Source organism: Macaca mulatta, chromosome 2 (genome assembly GCF_049350105.2).
Source record: "Macaca mulatta isolate MMU2019108-1 chromosome 2, T2T-MMU8v2.0, whole genome shotgun sequence".
Taxonomy (NCBI): Eukaryota; Metazoa; Chordata; class Mammalia; order Primates; family Cercopithecidae; genus Macaca; species Macaca mulatta.
The window spans coordinates 185,922,181-185,942,271 of NC_133407.1; the positions used below are offsets into that span (position 1 = coordinate 185,922,181).

The 20,091-nt window shown below is 34.9% G+C and overlaps 2 protein-coding genes across 2 annotated transcripts in view; both read right to left on the reverse strand.

Moving 5' to 3' along the window:
- Positions 1-20,091, reverse strand: part of CRYBG3 (crystallin beta-gamma domain containing 3) — a 532,216-nt gene that overhangs the window by 459,005 nt on the left and 53,120 nt on the right. The gene's annotated exons all lie outside the window — the stretch shown is intronic.
- Positions 1-20,091, reverse strand: part of EPHA6 (EPH receptor A6) — a 927,196-nt gene that overhangs the window by 261,207 nt on the left and 645,898 nt on the right. Inside the window, exon 8 of the mRNA XM_015129296.3 lies at positions 2,381-2,489. Coding sequence (XP_014984782.2) covers positions 2,381-2,489 — 109 coding nt within the window. The remainder of the gene's footprint in view (positions 1-2,380; positions 2,490-20,091) is intronic.

A 20,091-nucleotide genomic window follows, 5' to 3' on the forward strand; every position in this document is an offset into this window, starting at 1 on the left:
TCTCCTTAAAGTACAATGGAACGCCATTGTACTTGAATAACTAAATAAACTTTCTGGGCTCCAAAGCATATTGTCTTTAAATGGTACGTAACCTCATGATAATTAGAGTATTATAAAGTATCAGTGACCCCAGTTCAAAATGCATTGGCAGCATTAATGTTATAGAGGTTAAGGAATATACAGTAACGTTTATTCTTCTATTTAGCATTTTCCTAATAAAGTTTGCTAAACACATAGCAATGCTAAAGTACTGGCAATTTGATTTTCTTAACCAAATTGTCATTGTGACTTTACATACAACAAAATAATTTTATTTTCTTATTCCCTTTCTTTTTTAAACTTGCACCATTAACCCTCACTGAAACTTTCTCTCTGTCTCTCTCTTTCTCTTTTTCTCCCCTCCCCTCCCCTTCTTTTCCCTTCCCTCCTTCCTCTGTCTTTCTCTTTCCCTAACAGTAACTGTCCTGGAAACCCTCTCTTTGCCAGGGAGTCCAAAATAGTATGGGAATAATTTTAATCTTTTTCAGAAAACTTAGACCTCCACCAGGCTGTTTAGGGGTTTTATTTTTTATAACCACTTTACTCTGGCTAGTGATTCAAGTTTTTGTAGGCCATGTTTGATAAGCTGCAGTGCTGAACATTTAATCTTCAACCTAATAGTTAATTGGTTTAGAGACTCCAAAATTGGTTTTCTGTCCTCTATAAAAGATGAGCATTATCAAAGCTCTGATGATGGCAGACAGCTGTCAGAGGTTAGCCCTAAAAATAAAGGAAAAGGGTCCTAAGAGAATGCTGGACAACAGTGACTGATGGTGGCAACATGTTATGCCCAAATTAGTACTTTTATTACGATGAATTTATCATTATTTCCTGCATTCTTTCATGTCTCTGTTTTCCTTGTTACTATAGCTAGCACTATTCAATCACCCCCCAAAACTAAAGACCCCCAAATACTCTCTCTTAATTCTAAGACCATTACTATATCTGTTTATATGCAAGAAAAACTTAACTAAACATAGTTGTAATGTGCCTTCTTTCCGTTAATTTCACAAATAAGTCATCATTTTTAACTCAACCACATTAGAATATTCATGCTGCTTTTTCCTTGGTAAATTCTATAAAAGGAGGTTTGTTACAGCTAAATCTAATACCCTCTTACTGAAGAGAAGTTGTATATTTGTCAGAGACCCACACTTGATACATGCAAAGTACGTGCCAAGTTCTATACTTTTTGGTGTGCTGTCAAAATTGTAGACAATTATTACATATGTGTATATCTTCTGTAATTTTAAGTAGATTAAATTTTAATAAAATATTGGCCCCTAAGCGGTTTTAAAACAAATAGTGTTTTCGGTTCACTGAAGGTAGCTATTTATTATTTCTGCTCTTTCTGAGGTACCAGTGTTTTCTGGAAGGGTTGGTGTGCTTTAGCTGGAGTCAGCATGGATGTGTACTGTTTGGCTGACATTCTTTTTGCAGTTTTAAGTCTTCATAGTGGAATATTGCAGTAGATGTTTGTTTCAGATTATAAAAAAATCTGTTGAGGTATTCTTTTGTGCCCCTATTGATATCTAGATAGAATATTTTATCTTCTTGTTAGAATGATCTGAGAATAAAATATTGTGATTTCTGACAAAAGTCTAGGCCAAATACCATTGATTAAATAAGAAATAACATTTATTCTTTCATATAATGTTATACATATTATCTTCATTCACATCTCTGTATTATCAGCACCTGGCTTATGGTGTTCATACTATTTATTTAAAAGTCATTAAATGGTTTTAATATACTTCTGTATCAAACCTGTGTAAAAATAGAAAACTAAGGTTCTGATGGGTGAATCACTTTGACCAGCTAGTCAGGATTCAAATTTAGGATTTTTGCTATGTTAAATTTACCGTTAGTTTATATTTTTATTCATATTACTTTGAAGTATAGAAATATTGGATTTATAAAACCAATTAATACATTTCTAACATAGACAGTTTCAATATTTAATTGATAAAATATTATATTTCTATAACACCAGGTTTATAAAGAGTTTTTATATAAATTGTTCTGGCTTTCCATTAAAATATTTTTTAATAAAATTAATTTGATGGTGTAATTTGATTATAGTAAAGGAAAAACACAGAGTAACTTATTGAGTATAAATTCATCATTCCTAGCTTTCAAACAGCTTTAGTCATCTTTGGATCTTTCCATATTCAGGGACTTGTTGACACAGAGAACTAATGATGGTTCACTGACAGAGTGGATTCTTCTGGGATCCCTCTCGACCTCAGGTGTGCTTTGTTATATCTACAAGCATTTGAATACTCAGTGTATAAAAAGAGTGGTTATTCATCTTGGAAATAGTCTGGTATGTTTCAGTTACCTTCCAGTGATTAAGAAGAATAAAGTCAGGATGACGAGGAGAGTGAATCCACCAACAGCGGCGGTGGCTATCACGAGAATCTGTCCTTGTTCTGCTGCCATGTCAGAAGCTGAAACAGAGATACAATATTAAAACTTCCCTGGGTGACATTTCACTATTAAAACCATTTTACAATTTAATTTATACTAGAAAGTACAATAACGGATGCCAAGCCCAGCATATTTGGCCTTTATTTCAGTATTTGACACATATGAAGCAAACCCAAAATAAATGAGTTTTGACTAAGGGCTGAAGAGTTTGGGGCCATAATCCACAACATAAACCTCTCCTCTTTCTTCAAAAAAGGTCAATAAAGTAGATGAATTCTTAGTAGCCCTTATTTTAAGATTAAGTATGTGCTGTAAAACTAAATCAGCAGATGGGCTAAAGGATTCTGTTTTATGTCATTGCTCACCGTATTTCCTCTTAAACACTCTGGCCAACAGACCAGGCTTTATAGACTGTTTTGATATCTGTTTTCACAAAGTAGAAAGACTACTGTATAATTCCTTTTAAGAATGATGTTCTTTATACTTCATAGAGCTTAATCCACACACTAAAATTGTGGAATTCCACCTCCACAGCACGAGGATATGCATAGTGGGTGCTCAGATGTTTAATCAGCAATAACTGGAAAAATGATATTTAAAAGCTTCCTTTTTTGAAGAAAAGACCAGATTATATATGGTAGCAACATGTTCCTTCTTTCATTGATAAAACTGTCTCTTAAAACCACAGGAGCTGCATGTTTTACTAATCTTCCAGGAATCTTTTAACATATATCATTTCAATTAATTTATTAACACTTCTAATTTTTTTATTCATAATGCTTTAATCAAATTTTTAATGAGTGGAATAGGCAATTGTTTAATAATAGAGGTAAGAAAACAGAAGCACAGAAAAAATTGAAGAAATTGCTGAAGCCCACATAGAACTATGACCAGAATTCAGTCTTTCAGGTTTTTGTCTCATTTCTCCATTTTTTTTTTTTTTTTACTATAACTTGTAGTAATCATTCAGTTAACCATCAATATTCTAGAAAACCAAATCAATCAGTCTCTTAATGTTCCTTAACTGAAATTAAACTTATTTTTTATTTTGACTACTGAAAATAAATAATATCTATTAATCTCATCAGTTACTAGAGAAAATTGAATCAAATAAGGTATATAACTGAGAAGCAAACTGCAGAAGTCTCTAACATAATAATTTATTAAACTTGAGTATTTTACAGCTTCCACAGAAGTAGATCTTTTTTTGAGAATTAAGTATGCAGTATACTATGTGCAAATTCATATCCAGAGTAATAGCATTCTCATAAAAATGACATATCTACAACAGAATGTCTAAGCCTTAAACACTATTGCCAAGTCAGTAAGAAACCAGTCATAGCATTTTAGAGACTTTTAAAAAAGTCTAAATGTTAATAAAAACAAAAGTCATTTATGTTCAGTTTTCAGTAAGAGAAATTTATTAAATCTTAGAATTTAGTCACTATTTAATCAAGACATTTTCAAGCAATCTACTACTATGTTAAGTTTTTGCTCATAATCTGTGCAGAGACAAGTTAAGTAGTTGCATTTTATCCAATAAATAATGTACTGAAGGTTTTTTATTAGGTCTTCACTGAATTTCCTAATCTTCAAAATAGCACTGATATCATGGGAATTAATGTTGTGCTCTAAAATGTCACATATTCTCACTGAAAGTTATTGAATAACAAAAATGTAAGAAATAGTTGTTCTAGAAAACATTATCTTTTTGAAGATAAAGCAGATGGCATTTACCCAAAAAACATTATTTACTTAGAAACTGTTGTATCTGTAAAATATATAGTACAATTCAAGAATTTTGAATCAGGGGCATATAGTTTCATAATAGTTAGGTAGCTATAATTTGTTGAGTCCAAAATTCAGAGGAAGATTTAGTAATTGGGTGCCTTTTGAAAGTCAGATTACTTTGTTATAAAAAATGGTGTTGTTTGACATACATCATTACTGACTAAACTGCTAATTCTACAAATATGTCTCCTTTTGCACACTTGTTATTACATTTATAAACTTTGTTTTAATTAAAATTTTAATTAGATAACAATCTTAAGTTATGACCCTTTGAAAAACGCATATTCCTGCATAATTGCTTCTTAAACTTAGGAACCATAAACACTTCTCTGTGTAGAATAAAATATGTTATTGGAAAATAAGGGTATTTAATGAAACACTATTATACTGGAAGTAAAATGCTACAGATTGTGAGGCTGGGATGATTATAAAAACCTCATCAACATTATCAACTTCAACAAGACCAACAGTCATTATTTATTTAATAGGAAACTATGAGCATCAATTCATTATCCAAATTATCTTCACAATGATCTTGATAGGTAGGCACTATTATCACTCCTAGTTTTAACAGTTATTTTACTTTCTCAAGGTTACATATCTTGTCAAGAGAAAGCCGGCAATCCAGGTTCTATTTGTCGATCTCCAAGCCCAAGCAATTGCCAGTACTTTAAACCACCATTTTTACTAACAGAAGAACTAACTAGATCTAGCTGTTTTGGTCACCCTAGAACAATCATAGCCTTGCTTGAACTTGGTTTCATATCTGTAAAATGATAATGTTGAATGTAATATTCTTGTCACAATCTTTCAGAGCAATTGTACTATGATATTGTGTTACCCATGCAGGCTGCAACCAAATAGTGGAAAGAACAAGATTTGCCATATGGAAATAAAAATGATCAGGAGCTTGGTCCTGATGGGGTTAATTTTTGTCTTTTACCATATTAGTGTTCTTCCGTCACAGAGCTCTGACCTCATTTCAGGATAAACTACAAGGCCCTTAACTTTGTTATCAAGGCTGTCTACAAATGGCTCTAGCATATGTCTTTAGATACATCTTATATTCTCCAAGCATACTGAATTTCTTCCAGTTCCTAGAAGGAGCCAAACTCTTAATATCTAGTCAATTTCTAATCACTCCTTCATGAATAGCCCATCATTTGGAAAGCTTTTCTTTTCTGGTTGTTTAGATTTGGGTAGGTCCCCAGACAGATGTTCCCTAAGACCCTTAAACTATTTCTACCAATAAAACCATCACATTTTATTGAAATTACTTTTTATAATCCGTCTTTCCCATTTGATTTCAAATTCAGTGAGAGCAGGAACTATATTCACTATGATATCCATAGTGGGGTGAATGGTGACAGCCTTTCCCCTCCCCTCCAAAAAGGAATTCGCAGGCGTAATTAAGAATCTTGATTATCCTGGATTAACCAGGTGGTCCCCAATCCAATGACAAGTGTCGTTGTAAGAGACAAAAGTGGAGAAGCCAAAGAGGAGAAGGCCATGTAAAGACACACGTAAAGACAAAGGCAGAGACTGGAGGTATGCTACCCACAAGCCAAAGAATGAAGACACCAAAAGGAAGGAGAGAAAAGGAAGAAGTCTTAGAACCTCTGGAGGGAGCATGCTTTTGGTCTCCAGAGCTGTGATATATTATTTTAAGCCACTGACTTAGTGATAATTTGTTGAAACAGTCCTAGGAAACCAATACAGTGTCCAATCTACGTGGTAGTTAATATTCCTTTGAGTAAATGGGTTGAATAATTATTTGCACTGTATGGTTCTGGTAAGAAAAGGTCAGGAGTAATCCACATTCCCACCCTTCCCTTGACATGTGAGGAAGATTTACCATCAGTGTAGCTATACAATATATGTGAAGAGTGTGTACCCAACACTAATCAGAAAAATCCAATTAATCTGTGTGCTTGGAGACAATGCTTTCTGGGAGGTAGAAGCTACTAGGGAATTCAGACTGCTACATTTTACCAAGTTGAGTGGATTAAAGCTCAGAAATATGAGTCTAAGGTTGAGAATTTATTAGTTCATTCAATTAATATTTATTGAGCAACTAGTATATGCTAGGCACTAACATAGACACAGGGTATACAATGATGAACAAAACACAGTTACTGTGCTCATGGATTTTCAGTTCAGTGGGGAAGACAGACACTGAACAACAAATCACAAAAGTAAATATTGTTACGAAAGGGAAACTGAACGGTGTTGGAAAAGAGTAAGCAGCCTCTGGCAGTGAGTGAGCTGACAGGGAATCTGGGAAAATGTAATGTGTTGGAAGAAGTAAGAGGAGGAACAAGATGATCACCTCCTTGGATAGAGATCTCATTAATTTGATTTATTTAAATAGACACTTAAATAAACAAATAAGCAAACCATGAAATTATCTACCAAATGGATTCCAAGAAAATACAGTATAGCTATAAATGTCTCTGTTATGAAAACTTGTCTATAGCATTATCCATTCATTTTTTTCAATCTTGAGCAAAAGCTTATTTCTCATTAGCTTTGTAGGAGAAAAATGTATAATTTACTCACATAAGTAGCATCTGTTGAAAGCAAACTTGTCCCTAAAAAGAACCACACTGAAATTCATAGTGTAAAATAAAATTTATTTGTGACTGGCTGATTGGAAATGATCCTTTGTTTAATTGTGGGGTTGTATTCTTGGACAAAGATAAGTATATTAAAATGATGCACTTCACTCTATGATTTGGGAAAAAGTATACTTCCTTAAGAAGAAGCAATTATGCAGAAAGAATCGGGAAATTGTGACTGAGCAACAGCGCTTGGCATAAGTTGTGGTGACATTATTAAGTGTGGTTTGTTTCCATCTAAAGAAAAAAAAAAGTGAAATGCTTGACTTGGAATCTAAATACTTAAAAAAGAGATTTCATATCTTTAGGAAAGTGTGAGAGAAAGGCAATTTGGCTATTTTTAACCAAGGAATTTTCTTCTGTGGAGGCATATGATTTTGTCTCCCTGTAATCAAGATTATTCTAGTTTATATTTACATTTCAAAGTAAAATCTGTTATTTGTATTCTGTGTCATTTTCTGTGGGATAGATTTCTAAAGTTAACTCTTTTCCGTTATGAACATCTTTTTAAAGTTATTGAAGACAGTAGTTAACATGAATTTTTAAATAAAGCATCTCACAAAAAAATGCTGCTCAGTGAAATAAATTGTCTTCATAGTTTCACCAGAATGATTTCTTTAAGCACAGCACAAATCTCAACAAACCCCTGAATTTATGATACCCAGTAAATTAATTTTAAAGTTTATGGACAACCAATACAGGAAAATTCTCCTCTCAGGTCATGTATAGAAATCAGAATTGGCTTAACTTTTTGAGAATTTAGCAACACAATGGAGATTAATTAATCTGCACATTCTCAACACCACATTCTCATGCAGACAGAAGAGTATGAGATACAAATGAAAGCTAAGGAAACATATCTTCTAGATGAACATACACTTGTGACTTTGTGGATGATACTGCTATCATTTTGGTCACATGGACTTGAAAGCATAGGGTTATCCTTGATTTTGCATTTTCCTACAACTCCAAGTCCACAGTCAAGTTTTTCATCTTGCCTTTAGTACCAGTGACACAGCCTACCATCAGGCTTCAGCCCTGCAGGAGTAGACTAGTTTTACCATTTGCTATTAGGTTGCCTTTGCACAGTATCTTTTCAAAATCCATCCACATTATAGGGACAGATAATTATTCTTCACAATAATATTTTAAAATATTGAGAACATTTCCCATTGCCTACAGGGTAAAATCATCCCTTTCCCATGTATCCCATTCTCAGAGATGTTCAGGCAAGAAAACTTGGACTCAGCCCTCATCCAATTCTCTCCTTCACCTTCCAAGTTGATCAGCCCTGTCCCTTATAATTTTCAAGTATTTCTTAGATTCTTTCTCATTCTCTCCAACTCCCACTGTATTTTCTTAGTTCAGGTACCCATATTATCACATGTATTTGAAATCAGCTAGACAGCAGGCTCAATTATGTGATTCAGTTGAACAATAGAAAGCAAGGCAAAAACAAAAAAGATTCTCTAGAAAGATAACTGACTGAGGTCCACATACTATAAAACAGCTTTGACACCTCACAGTTTTACTTCATACATATTTGTTGATTTCCAAGTTCATAAAATAGTATAGTAGGCAACAGATTAGAAGATAGATTGGGGAGGCATGTACAGAGAGAGAGTTGAATAGAATTGCACACTGCTAGTCAGACTGATGGAAGAGGTGGAAAAACTGAAAATCTGACACAAGATTCCAAAATGGATACTAGTCAGGAGCCAGGAGTTTAGGATCAAATAGCCCTACAAAATTCAAGGAGCATCAAATAATTCACTATGTTTTATAACTCAATAATACATTAATATGATCATTCGATATTAATTAGAAAATACTGAGATAAGTCCAATATGTTTTATTTGAAAGGACAAGAGTTTGGGAACGCATGATTAAAAAATGTTTGCCTCCAAACTATTACAAAGTTATAAAAATAATACTTTTAAGATTAAACCCTGGCCAAAAACTTAAATTACCAAAATGATTCATTTCCTGAGAATTTCAGTTTTTTGACTCATCTCTACTACAAGCCTCTTGAGGGCAGAATAATGAGGTTCAACTTTCTATATAACAAGGGATTAGCATAAGCCATACATAGTATAGGTATTAATACATGTGTATTGTTTGTGAAGAAGAGATAAAAATGACATTCTAAATATAAGGATAAAATGCCCTTGGCTAAAAAACAGTTTACTTACTTGATGTGTGTGTCAAAACGCTTAGACATGTTGTAATTTTACATTACATTCCCTTTCATATTTGTATTTTGTAAATCAGTATGTACAGAGGTAAATTAATAGGAAATAATGTGTGTCAATTTCTTTTTCCTAAATATTCCTGCTTTGAAAAAAAGTAAAAATAGTCTACAAAGTATTATAATGATATCTTCCTTTTACATTTATTCACTATTTATATTTATTCACTATTTACATTTACATTTATTCACTATTTGATGCTATCTACTCAAAGGAAAAGATAAGATTATAAATAATAATTTATTCAGAAATAGATTAATAGAAAATAATGTGGGTCATTTTTTTTCCCTAAATATCCCTACCTAGGCTTTGAAAAAAAGTAAATATAGTCAACATAGTATTATACTGACATCTTTCTTTTACATTCATTCAATATTTGATGCTCTCTACCCAAAGGAAAAGTAGCTCTAAGATTAGAAATAAAAGAGAATAGCAAGAGATTGTCTTTTCCATTCAGGTAAGCTGGTTACTGATTTCTCAGCTGGATGGAAACAAACCTCCTGGGTCATTTCTGTTGAAGCAGAGACCCTTAGCAGGGATCATACTTTCCCCCCCCCCCCCAGAAAGTGATTTCACAGCTGTGCCTTCTTCTACTCCTCTGCCACTTCTCCAGAAACAATACAATTGAGTACATCAAACTGTGACTACACTGAAACACCAAAGATTTTGAGATTCACTCTTCCTGATGACCTCAATTTACTTGTCAGGTAAAAATGCCAAATGACACGGGGATAATTGGAAAATGTGAGTTTGGTACAATTTGATGGAGAGGCAGAAGCAGAGGCAAATAGTGTAGCATAATGAAATATTTTCTGACTTTTTTTTTTAAAAAAGAGATTCTTGTGTTCATTAATGAATGGTCAAGATGCCTTACCACAGGTAGGCTTCATGTGACAAATTTCAAAGAACAAAGAAAATGATTGAGACATTTAAACACCTGAAACTATGGTCAACATTCTAAATGTCAAAGATGTAATTTGTAATTGTCTGTATTTCATATTGTTACTGGCAGTTGAGATAGGTCTTGAGAACATTTTTCTCAAAGAATATTTATATCTTCATGCATATATCTTTCATCCTTTAAAAAGTTTTTTAAGATCCAGTGTAAAATAGGATTTCCATACAAATTTCACAACTTCCCTGGATCACTGACCTGGAACCAATGATATTCAATTTTAAATTCTATTCACCATGTGCCATAATATTAATAGTGGATATTTGCAAATTGGTGAGCATATCTAGGCACTTGAGGTTATAGCTTCTTAATATAACAGTTACTGTGGTTTGAGATAAAGAGCTTTGTAATGAAATTGATCATCATTAGGGATCACACATTTTGTAAGCTGTATGAACTGTATAAACTTAGATTTATTTGGAGTCTATTTTTCATAGAAAAAGTATTTAAAGAAAATAAACTTGATTTTAAAAACTGAATTATTTAGAAAAAATTCTAAATAATTTCTTGAGGAAATTCTCATTCACCAACTGATTATTCATTCAAAAACAACAAAAATACTGTTCGCTAAGCACTGTGATATAGAGCTTGGGGAGATGAAGAAAACTGAAGTGTGATTTCCTCCTAGCGTTTCTCTTTAGTGAGAGAGAGATGCAGACCTTAGCCATAATACAGAAACAGTGGTGCTAGAATGGAGGTATATGTGAAGGTCACAGGACAAGAGGGGGAGACTGGTAATCTCCATAGGAAAAATCATACAAAGGTTATAAAGAAGGTGATTCTTAAACTAAATCTGGAATGATTCAAAGAAATCTGCAAGTCACCAACATGGTGAGTAGATATTAGACACTATAGCTTGAGGAAACATCACAAATACTACAAAGATACAACTAGCACAACATCTTCAGGAGTTTATATGTACTTTTGTATGCCTGGGACACATACCAAAATGCACAAGAGGAAGTTGGAGAGAGAGGCAAGGAATAGGTCATCATAATTTAAACTGAAACTGACTCCAGTCAGCATGCTTGAGTTTTTCTCAAGTTACTATTAATATTCAGATTCCAGAATAGGGTATATACAGATGTTTACTGAAAATTGCCATTTTTACCAGAGACATAAACTCTTGCAAATATATGAGAACACTGAAGGCAAACCCAACAGAGAAGAAAACAGAACTGAGATGGAGACGTTATTAAAGACATCATTGGAGAGCCTGGATTTGGCCTTACCCTCACACTACCCCTTTGACTTTTCAGTTACCTGAGGCAATAAAGTCTCACTTTTTATTAAGCCAGTACATTTTTGTCACTTGAAATAGAGAGTCCTATTTAATATAATGAACCAAGAGGAAATAATTAGACTGGATGTAAATGCTAATATGTGGCAGGGCGATGCAGGACTTTATATATCCAAACTAGGTATAGTTACTTCTCATTGTTTATTATGTTGCTTGAGTTGAATATTTTCTATCTAGCTTTACTATCATCTTTTGATTTTGATGATAAACACAGCCTCTCAAGTCTGTTTGCCTGGTAACTGGATGGATAGGATTGGAAGCGTAGGGTGAAATGGAGTGGAAATGTCCTTACCTTTCCAAAAACAATCTTTTTCTATAGAATGACTAACAAATGTGCCAGGAGATATTCCAATTTATTTTTCTTTAATAGATGGATAGTTTTGGGGGGAAATCAGTCCTGTCTTTCCTATATCTAATGGGTCTCATGTATCAATTTAATAAAAATTGCATGGATGCAAAAACAAAGAAAAAAAAATGGGCAGACATTTCTGGCAAGTTTAGCAAGACAGCATGTTAGAATGTGGGATAATTTGCTTAACTGAAACCTATCTAATTATAAACTAATTATCACCAAAATACTGGCGCTAAATTCATGTGGAACGCTTTTAGTGAATTTTCACAGTTTATGATAACAAATTTGAGGCTACAGTTGTCCTTTATTTGGCATCAGCAGAACTATTTATGGAAGCACGGCTAACCATCAATGCCAGGTGCCAGTTTTTCTTAGCGTTATGGACCCAAGTATATTTCCTTAAGGGCTTGCTATTGCTTTATGCCAAAACTCATTTAACCATCTCCTGAAAGTGAGTAAGTTCTAAGGGAAGATTCTGGATCATTGTTTGAAGCCTGTTCTGAAGAACACCAAACTATTTACCTCAAACAACATCTAATCAATCACCAGGATTAATTCTGGAGAGATTCAATGGGAGACTATTTTAAAAAGGCCAACCCCATGGTAGCACAAAACTATGGCTCCATCAATTTTTTCAGCATCTCTTCAATTATTTACACTCTGCTTCTCCTTAAGCCATGTGTGTGAGGTCTCCCAGTTAAATAATTTATATTAGCAGCAAGAAGGTTTCCTGCACAGTATTGCCCTACTACTTACTATTATTTTGAAGAAAATAAGATTGTTTACTTATGCATATTGATTTTTTCATAAAATTTAGACTTCATTGCCTAGGGAATTGAGTTAAGTAAAAAATGAGGCTTAATATTAGGATCTACAAATGTGGGAGTAAATATCTTTCTAAAATGGAAAGGAAAGGGAATATTTCCTGACATACCCATTCACTTTGTCACATAATATAAAAACAGTATTGTGTTTTATTTATTATTTTTTAACTAGTATCTTCACAATATGACACTGATTTTAGACAAACTGGGTATTTGCCATCATGGCAGATAGAAAGATAAGCATCTTCCGAAATGCTGATGATATGGGTGTGATTTTCAAAAACTAGAATTGATTTCAGGATACAAATAATTCTGCTACCCTATTGCTGCCAGGAAGAATTGAGCATCACCAATTTTATCAAAATGAAAATCATTTTCTTTGGCAGACAAAAGGCAATTGATCAAAACTTCACAAAACGAGACAAGATATTCTCATTTTGTACAAGCATATTTTTTCTGTAGCTTATCCAGGAAAGCATAGTGCAGAGCTACGCAGTTCAACATAACTTTTTCCATGGGCGCATTACTCCTCAGGTTTCTTTTCGATGACTTGGAACAACACCTGCTTTGAAAAATATCCAGGCCAGAATCATCTTTTTTCACAGTATCCTGTGGCGTGGGACTCTGAACTCTCAATCTAGAATATATCTAATGGTGGGGCAGACTCAAATCTGCTTCCTAAGGACAATCTTTGCTTTGCCTGTAGCCCGTGTTAAACGTGGAGAGGTTTTATTTTTACTTTTGCAAAACTACTGGTTGGGCTTCTCAACATTTATAGTGGAAGGATTTCTCTATTGCTTCACCATATTTTTGTACCATTTGTATCATCTATTGATATGAAAGCAGAAAATTCACATTCTAAGCACTCATTAAAGACCAACTTCGGCCGGGCGCGGTGGCTCACGTCTGTAATCCCAGCACTTTGGGAAGCTGAGGAGGGCAGATCACGAGGTCAGGAGATCGAGAACATCCTGGCTAACATGGTGAAACCCCGTCTCTACTAAAAATACAAAAATTTAGCCGGGCGAGGTGGCGGCGCCTGTAGTTCCAGCTACTTGGGAGGCTGAGGCAGGAGAATGGCGTGAACCCGGGAGGCGGAGCTTGCAGTGAGCCGAGATCGTGCCACTGCACTCCAGCCTGGGTGACAGAGCGAGACTCCGTCTCAAAACAAAAAACAAAAAACAAACAAACAAAAAAACCAACCTCACATTCTTAGTAAACATCCTCTGAGGTATCTGTTCAGCCCTATCTCTGAAAACTCCCTCCACCCACAGGGAAGGAGTTTGGAAGATTGTTCTCCCTGTCTCTGGCACCCAGTCATACAAACCATTGGATTACTCACAGAGAACTGACCCAGACTGGACCAACCACATTCCCTCTTGCAGGAATTTGGGATTAGGATTCACAATTAGTTTGGCAATTTTCATGCATGGTTGACACTAAGGGAAATGTGATTTATAAGCAATAGACATGTTTTCCTAAATGAACATAGACACAGGTAGAGCACAAAACAGAGATGAGTGGCTGTGCTTTTATTATCAGGAATAAAAGCTGTCTTTCTTTTTGAGAATTTTCCAGTTTCTTGTTTCAGTTTTTTTTGAAACCTAGTCTGGGACATTTCTTCATTCTTCTTTCCGTAAGCGAGCTCATGGTTTATGTGATATCTGCAATCAAAGCGTCCTATTAGATTATTCCAATTTTAAGTTCCTAACAGGCAAAATTTTTGGAAAATAAATTTAAAAGGTAACTCCTTTCATTTACTTCCTAGGTAGAGTTTATCTTTTAAAGTCTGTGTGCATGGAATGAATTAAGTAACTTTCTCCCATCATGGAAAAATCATGTTCAGTCAGTGAAACTTTACCTTGGCTCTATCAAAGGTTGTAGTCAGAAAATGTCATGTAAAAACACACAAAAAACTTTTGCATTTGTTGAAAAAGCTGCTTGAGGCCATTTTCCTCAACAGCCTCTATAAATCTTTCTTAGATCATTTGTGCTTCATGAGTGTTTAACTTTTCTATTCTCTATGCACATACATGTGCATCTCTAGTAATGATCATCAGAATGACACTTTGTTCTCTCTTGTGTATATGGACCTAATTTTCTATTTTAGTTCTAATCTATTAAACATTTTGTGCATACATTTTAAACTTCCTCAAATGCTCTTAGGTAGAAGAGAAATGCAGATTTAAAAAATCACTATTTCTCTGTTTAGTCCTCTGAGAAAGCATCCTTATAAAAATTAAGACCAATTTAGATATGTTATTATATATATGGGGAAAGTCGTGCTACTTACTGCTTAAAACACTCATTTTTTTCTGTTTAAAACATGAAATTTGGACTATTATTTCTCTTATTTCTATTGAATGACATTAATAACAAATTATATATATATTTGAGACATATATATGTGCATGTGTATATATATGTGTGTGTATGTGTGTGTGTGTATATATATATATATATATGAGACTATTCTGTTAAACAATAAGTAGTTGTCAAAGATTCCCAAGGATTCAAAGGCATTCTGAGTTGCAGCACAGAATGTGACAGAAAAAGAGGCACATGCCAAAGGTAATTAGAAAGTCCCAAGTCTTTTTGGTGTGTTCTTAACTTGGTGCTCTGTTTGTCTGTCAGATAACTTGGAATAACTTAGAAAATAATGGAGTAGCCTTTTTTTCAGTTATTATGCTCAGTAAAAAAAATACATGATTTTATTCAAGTTCAAATATTCTCAAAACTGTGTCTATTCAATAATTTGAAAAGTAAAATCCTTCCTTAAGCAAGATATTCTGTGTTTATATTCAAGAAGTGATAACATACCTAATATCTATTCTGAGCCAAAAATATCATTTTCAATCTATAGCTGAGCTTGATTTTGGGTAAGTTGCTTATTTCTGTGCAAGGAAATTCATGAGGTGGCTATTATTTTAATTGTAAAAAACTTATAGTGGAGTATGTGGCTATGGTACATAAGTCTTCTCATTTCCACTTGAAAACAGAGGAGGATTCCACAGAGGCTGCCCTACAAAAGGTCTTTTGCCAAAATTACATTCTTCTTCTTTTTTATTATTTCCTTTTTTCTTTATATAGGTGAGTAGCAGCTGATTCACAGCACAGGATGGTCCAAAAAAATCATACTGAACTCAGTGGAGTTTCCCTCAGAAGAAGGGTAGTAATGATCATATTAAAAAACACCTTTGAGAGCTTTTATGTGTTCTCCATAGTTCTAAACATGTATGTTAACTTATTTAGTCTTCAAAATAATCATGTGAAAAGGTAGTATTACCTCCATTTAATAGATGGAGAAACTGAGGCACAAAAAGGCTAATTAACTTGCACATGGTCACATAGTTAGAAAGGACAGAACCAGAATTTACTCACAGATAGTTCAAATCCTGAGTTCGAGCTTCTAACCACTGTCCTATGTTGTCTGTTTGCACTGAGACATTTGATGTGTTAAGTATTGAAAAGAAAAGTAGGCCAACTTCTAAGCAATTTGATTACCATAGAAACAGTAGAGACAATGGTTCTGGATCTACAAGGTGATATTGCTGGAATGGGCCTGAAGGAGGCCCCCTGACTTGCCTACTGCGCTCACTAAGATTTGGTATCTCAGAAGTCAAAACGTAGAGTTTCTTCGGCTGAGTCAAATTGTCCAGTGCTTAAGCCCTGGGAGGTCAACATACCTTGGGGAATTCCGCTCCTCCTTTTATGTCACCTACATAAATTAAACAAAAACTAACACCAAAACTAGCCAATTATCTTAATAGTAAATCATGGGTATAAAAAATAAAATATCAGGGGAATAAGAAAATGATTTGATTGCTTTTATATAGTATCTATATGCAAGAAGGTAAAGAACATTTTCAATACTATTTTGAAGCTGTTAGAATGGAATTTAAGATTGAAAACTAGTAACAATAATATCAGTATTAATAATCATGTATTGATCTCTAACCACATGATAGCTGGATACTCCTCTGTTGTTAAGTACTTTACAAGCACTGAATCACTGTATCCTCACAGGAACCTTAGAAAGTAGGTGGTATCCTTATATCCATTTTCCAGATGTGGAAACTGAGGCACAGAGTGGTTAACTGACTTATTCAAAGTCCCATATTTGGGATGTGATCAAGTCAAAATTTAAACCTAAGTTTAAGGAAGTACAACGCTTGCGCTTGAACTTTTACACAAATTCCTCTTTGCTAATTCTCTTTTGCTGTCTATTTACTTGCGAAATACCTGTGAAATTGAATTGCATGAATCAGCTGCTAACATAAAAATTTTCTTTCTTATTTCTGCTTGTATAAGTTCTTCCTTTTCTTCAAGGCCAAAGTAAGGCCATCCTCCCTGAAGTTTTTTGCCAGTTGTCTAGTTTGGAGTAACAATTAGGATTATGGTGATAGTTAACTTTGATCACGTGTTACTTGTGTCAGATACTGCAGTGAGTACTTTTCTCACATTAGGAGGCAGATACTCCCTATCCTCCTTCTCAGCTTCACTCTTCACCAGAATATCTCTTATTCTCTGTCTTAGATGGGGTTTACTGGGACACAGATTCTTCAATGGAGCTTGGCTTGCAGCATGTTTTCTGGGGAGTGACCTCAGCATGGACATGTGGGAGTGCAGGAAGCCCATGGAAAGATGCAGCTGTTGACGTGACACGTGGTAGCTGCAAAGACCTCAGCGGACCCCAAGGAGTGCTGGAGCTGGGATGGTCTTCTGGGTTGTCTTGAACTGACACAATGGGCATGCGTCTTTGTACATCACATTGAGGAGTCTTGGATTCTGACTGTCCCCAGGAAGAGGGCATGACCCTGGGACATCCAGCTTCTTTTGGCCAGGGGCAATGTCTGCAGCTATGAGCCTCCAACTATGAGCTCTCGGCAGGCAGAACTACCACTAGTTGGGTCCTGAAGGGGAAATCGAGGCCACACACCACACCTCTAAATATAAAATGTTTTGCTTATTGTTTGTTTATTGTCTTTCTCATCTCTCTAGAATATAAGCTCCAGGAGAGGAGAGATTTTTGTCTATTTCTGCTATAGCCTGAGTATGTACAGAATGGGTTCTCAAGAATAGTTTTGAATGAATGACTCTACATACAAATGAATAAATTTCTACTTTTCCCACAAGAAAATCAAAACATCAATCAACTACATTGCCTTCCTTAGGTCCTAATACCTGGAGAGTTTTGCATTTTAAGAGCAAAGGAAGATAGTATAGCATGTTTGCTTTACTTCATTTATGGGTCTAAGGAGGAGAATCCTCATGAGCCAAGAAACCAAGTCCTATGATGCCTAATTGAATGTAGCATTTTTTCTTTCACCAATTAGAATGTACAACTATGCAACTGAGCCTGAGACAAGTGCTTTTGCATGGCATGTTAGTTTTGGTGCCTAACTTCCCTCTGCTAATATATCACCATTACCCCTAGGCTATCTAGATTCACTAAGTTTCCCAGATAACTTAATGTCTAGATTTTCTTGGAAGGGTTGACTTGGGATGGCTTAGCTCCAGTTTTCTCAAAAGGTTCTGGTGAGCAGGTCATAATTTACTGTGCTTTCAGAAAGTCCACAGACCAAATATGAACTGTCAGGGAGACATATGCAGGCTTACCTGCTGGCAGAGAGCGAGCACATATTAGAATTTAAATTGATGATTCCCAAGGTTCTAGCACCTTCAGTAGGTGAATTTTTCAAGGCTAAAATAGTCTAGGGAATTTGGAAGTTATGAGAGCTATAGAAGTGTCAATGAAAAAAGATATTTGGAAGGTTTTATTTTTAGTGTGGTAAAATGAAGGTGAGGAAATAATTAGATGTGTTCTCAATGGTTTCAGGGACGTCAGTTATGGGAAGCTTACTGTGACTGGCTTGCTGTCTCCAAAACTACATACAGCTGGAAGAAAAATAAAAACCTAGGAAATTTGAGCCTCAGAAGCAAGGTAAGGATGGCATTGCATGGTCCTCACTAGCCACGTCTTGTGTTTCTTGTACTGAGATCATCATCCCCACCATTCCTTGCTGCTGATCTTGTGCTATTTGAGGATGACACTGGTTCTCCAATCAGAGCTTGCAGCCAAATAACCTGGAAGGCTTATCGACACAGAATGCTGGGCCCCACCCCCAGAGTTTCTGACTTAGTGGGTCTAGTTGGAGGTCTGAAAAATGTGCATTTCTGGTGTGTTCCCAGGTGTTGCTGATGCCTTTGGCGCAGGGCTCACATTTTGAAAAGCACAGTCTGAGCTATACTGACATTCTTCCAATTACTAGAAAGCTCCATGCTCTCTTTGATCTCTACACCTGCACACATACTGGTCTCTCTGTCTAAAGAGAACAAAAGCTCCCCAGTTCTCTCATCTGGTCCCTCCACCCTCACTGCACCCCTACTTTCATGGCCAAGTTTGACTTAACCTTCAAGTTTCCTTTAAGACATTACCTTGTGGCAGCTTTCCTTGACACATTTGTTTGCATTGTTCTCCTTGTGCTCCCTTATACAACACATATTACTCTCTACAGGAATGTGGTTTAATATTCTGGGCTTCTCACTAGCTGTTGTGAAAGCAGGGAATTGGTTTATCCTTTTTGTTTCTGAATCCCCAGTGCCTACATCTATATCTGGCCCATTTATTAATATGTTTTGATTGAGTAAATGGGTGAATGAACAAGTTGAACAATTAAACATCCTTCTGCTTACTTTAGCTTTTACTGCTTCCACTCAAGTGCCCTTCTCTCCTCCCTCATATTAAATTTAACGCAAACTATGTCAAATTTTAAAACAAATTCTTTTTACTTCCAAGGGTAACAACTTATGTAACAATATTTAAAATAATTTCATTCCTTTTTCTCAAAATGGGAATAGGAAGTGTATACGAATGCAGAATATATGTATTATGTATATGAATGTGTGTATGTATGTACATATATATATATACACACGTGTGCTAAATTCAGTAATGTTGCCATGTTTATTGTTGATGGAATTGCCAAAATTATTTGTTGACAAAATTATTTAGTCTGCTCACTGATTATGCATCCAGCCAATATAAGATAACTAATTTAAAAAAACTGTAGTGCAAGAGAATTTTTAAATGAATGCTGTTTTCCAGAAGCATAAGAGAACATGAAAATCAGTTAGATGTGAATCAGCTATTTTATATCTAGCAGTAAGACTGCCATATTCTGCTCCTTTGCCTATCTTTATAGTATAGTAATGTGCTCACACATGTCATGCTTGGATTTGTGCACACACAGCTAAATCTTTTAAAGTACTCCTGCAATTTTGCCAAGAATTCTTGTTACTCAATTTAAATTTCAAGGGAACTACTGTTTCCCTTGAAAAAGTAAAGTGCAATATGAATACTTATGCTGCTTCTTAATTCTTCATACAGGCCTTTGTAGAACTGGCTGGGTTTATTTTATAAACATTTGTCCATTCCGTATTGTGACTTGATGGTGAAATAAAGCACAAACAGCTGTTTTGCATTGGGCTAATACAAATTTAGAAGATGTTACATTAGATAATTTAAAATGT